At 37.5% G+C, this 2,858-nt stretch overlaps 1 protein-coding gene across 1 annotated transcript; it reads right to left on the reverse strand.

Annotated features, from left to right (window-relative positions):
* Positions 1 to 765: 765 nt before the first annotated feature.
* Positions 766 to 2,252, reverse strand: LOC145576452 (uncharacterized). The gene has a single exon (XM_081634212.1). It carries the CDS (start codon positions 2,078 to 2,080, stop codon positions 863 to 865), a length of 1,218 nt encoding a protein of 405 aa, XP_081490338.1. The 5' UTR covers positions 2,081 to 2,252; the 3' UTR covers positions 766 to 862.
* Between the last annotated feature and the right edge of the window lie 606 nt (positions 2,253 to 2,858).

A 2,858-nucleotide genomic window follows, 5' to 3' on the forward strand; every position in this document is an offset into this window, starting at 1 on the left:
TAACTTTAAAAAGAACACTTAAGGTGTGTTTGGATAAAGCAAGGGGAAGGAAAAGAAGGGGAGGGGAGGAGAAGAGGAGGGAAGGGAAAAGGAAGGGAGGGAGGGAAGAATGGTGAGTTTTCCTTCCAAATCTCTCCATTGTTGGAGGGATCAATTTCCTACAATTTTATCCCTCTATTTCTCTCCCTTCCAATTCCCTTCCTCCCTCATTTGTTATCCAAATGAAAGATACATAATCTCTCCATTTCCCTTCCCTTCTTTTCCCTCCATTTCCTTCAATCCAAACACACGGTTAGTCAATCAGGAACAAATAAATTTCAAACATACTGAAAACAGAAAATCTTCATATCTACTGGCTATCATGTTTTCCACAAAAAAAATCCTAGGTTGTCAACAAAACGAAAGAACTCTGGTGTACAATATAATTTGATTAATTTCAGTCAAGTTTATTTTCACTCCTCTAATAGAAAAAGAAGTTTACCACTCCGCCACTTTTCTTTGAGACTCAGAATAATTTAGCAATGGTTACAAACTTACAATCACTTGTTTTCATCAGAACATGGTCACTTTCTAATAAGAACATCTATACAAGATAATATGGGAAGGAGAACAATATAATGGGCAAAAACTCTGAACTAAAGGAACATCATTGCATAATTGTTGCATATTTTGAGCATTCTCTAAAAAAAACTAGATTCAACTAACAAAATGCTGGAACCAAAATACAACAATGATTGACAATGATGAGAGTTCATCATGCTTCAAAATGTTAATCAAACAAGATTAATTCCTAAAACCCCTACTTTCAAAAAAATAATAGTATCAATTGAAATCACCACTATATACTTGACTGAAGAACAACTTACAATTTATTGTCATAATCAATCTTCTTCAACTTCTTACAGCCCGGATTGAGCCCCCCCTTGGACTGCATATAGATTTGCTGTAGATAAGGTATCTCAGTAGAATACTTGGTAACATACAGATCAATAAACTCCTTTTCTGATTTATTCAGCATCCAAATGAACCGTGTACGCCTAATCAATTTCCTCTCTTTCAAAATCTTCCAAACAGTGAACCTTGGAACAACCCTTTTCTCAATTGAATACATCAAAACTTTGGGATAACCAATAATAGTCTCCCTATCAACCTTTACAGTATTAACAAAATAATCCATAGCATTCCTAAGTTTCTTCTCAGAGCAAGACAAACAATGTGGACTCTTAGTAAAAGTCGATATAACCTCCTTAGTAGACCACCCTAAACTCTCAAAGATCGAAACCTTCCTCTTCCAGCTCAACTTACTAAGCGACATTATGACACGAAAGTTTTGTATATACTTAACATCAGTAGACTTTACCCCCATACATCTTATCATTTTCACTGCATAATTGATCTTTGAAATATCTTGGTACAAACACCTAGGCTGCAAAACAAGCAACTCCTCGATTCGTTTCTCGGGCACCCCTTCTTCAATCAAACAATCCAGATTCTCTTGCAGTCCTTTCCAATCAGAAGTAAGTAACCAAGACCCACGATGAACTGTAACCAAAAGCCTATTAGGGCAATGCACATATCTATTAATTATACCCATTGCAGGCTTCAATTGCGCCTCTAAACTCCGAAACAAAATCGCCGGAGAACTAACCACAAGCTTAGGAAGATACAAACCCTTAATCCCATTTTCTACTAGAAATCTAAGCTTAAGTTCAAGATTACTTGTAATCCTACAATTAAGAACAGCTGGGTGTTTCTCAATAAGTCTAATAATATGAGCATTAGTAAAATTATGGGATTTCAAAAACAAAACAACAGAATCAAATTGTTTCTTGTTCTTCTCTTCTAATACAACTCTTTTCGAGGCTTTAATTGCAGATTCTAACGAAAGCCCACATGAATTAGTTAAGTATTGAATTGGGAAAGATGATAAATTAGGTAGGATTGACTTAAAAATCTCAGATCTAATCTTTCTTTTACGGGTTTTTGATGATAATTTAGGGTTCGGTGGAAATGGGTGTACATTAAAGAACCGTTTTTGGAGAAAGGAAACTACCCTTTTGAAAGGAAGATTTGCTGCCATTGTTGAGTTAGAATATGCTATTAAGAAATGAAATTGAAATGAGAAGAAATTGAAATGAAAGAGAATGGTGTAGACCTGAGAGAGTGTGATGCTAGTGGCAGCTGCGGCGTTGAGGAAGACGGCAATGCGAGCGAGCGAGCGAGAGTGTTGGGTTTGAGTGGGTTTTGAGCGGGGAAAAACAAAATGAGTACGGTGACTCGAAGGGTTTCTCAGGGAGGGTTTTAGGGGTTTATCCTCTGTTCACCGGAGTGGCGGACTCCGTACTAGTTTATACTCGTACTCGTGTTAATGTACGGGAAATTATTGATTTTACGATATAATATTTTATTTATTTATTGGAGTGTTTTTGTTTTTAATTAGGAAAAATTGCTGGGAATAATATCACCTTTGGCGCCCACGAAAAATAATCCCACTTTTGTACTCAATTTGCTCCTAATGATCTCAACCGGTCATGTAACTTTTTATAACAAGTTACCAGACACGTGTCGGCAAGTGATTAGTTAAAAAAATTAAATGTTTTAATTTTTTTTAGATAAAATAAAAAAAAATTAATTCATTAATTAAAAAAAAAAAAAACCACCCACCAGCCCCAAACCACCCTCCCCACCGCCAGTTCCGGCCAACCTTGCTGCCGGACTCCCTGCCCCACGATGCCGATCGCCTCCCCAAGTGTCGACGCCCCCCTCCTTCGATCCACCAACCTGCTTCCCACCGTCATGAAAACCCTCGAAAACCAACCATCCCGCAACCCTCGAAAACCCTTTCTCCGCCCCGTTCC

Source organism: Chenopodium album, chromosome 13, assembly GCF_948465745.1.
Source record: "Chenopodium album chromosome 13, dcCheAlbu1.1, whole genome shotgun sequence".
NCBI lineage: Eukaryota > Viridiplantae > Streptophyta > Magnoliopsida > Caryophyllales > Amaranthaceae > Chenopodium > Chenopodium album.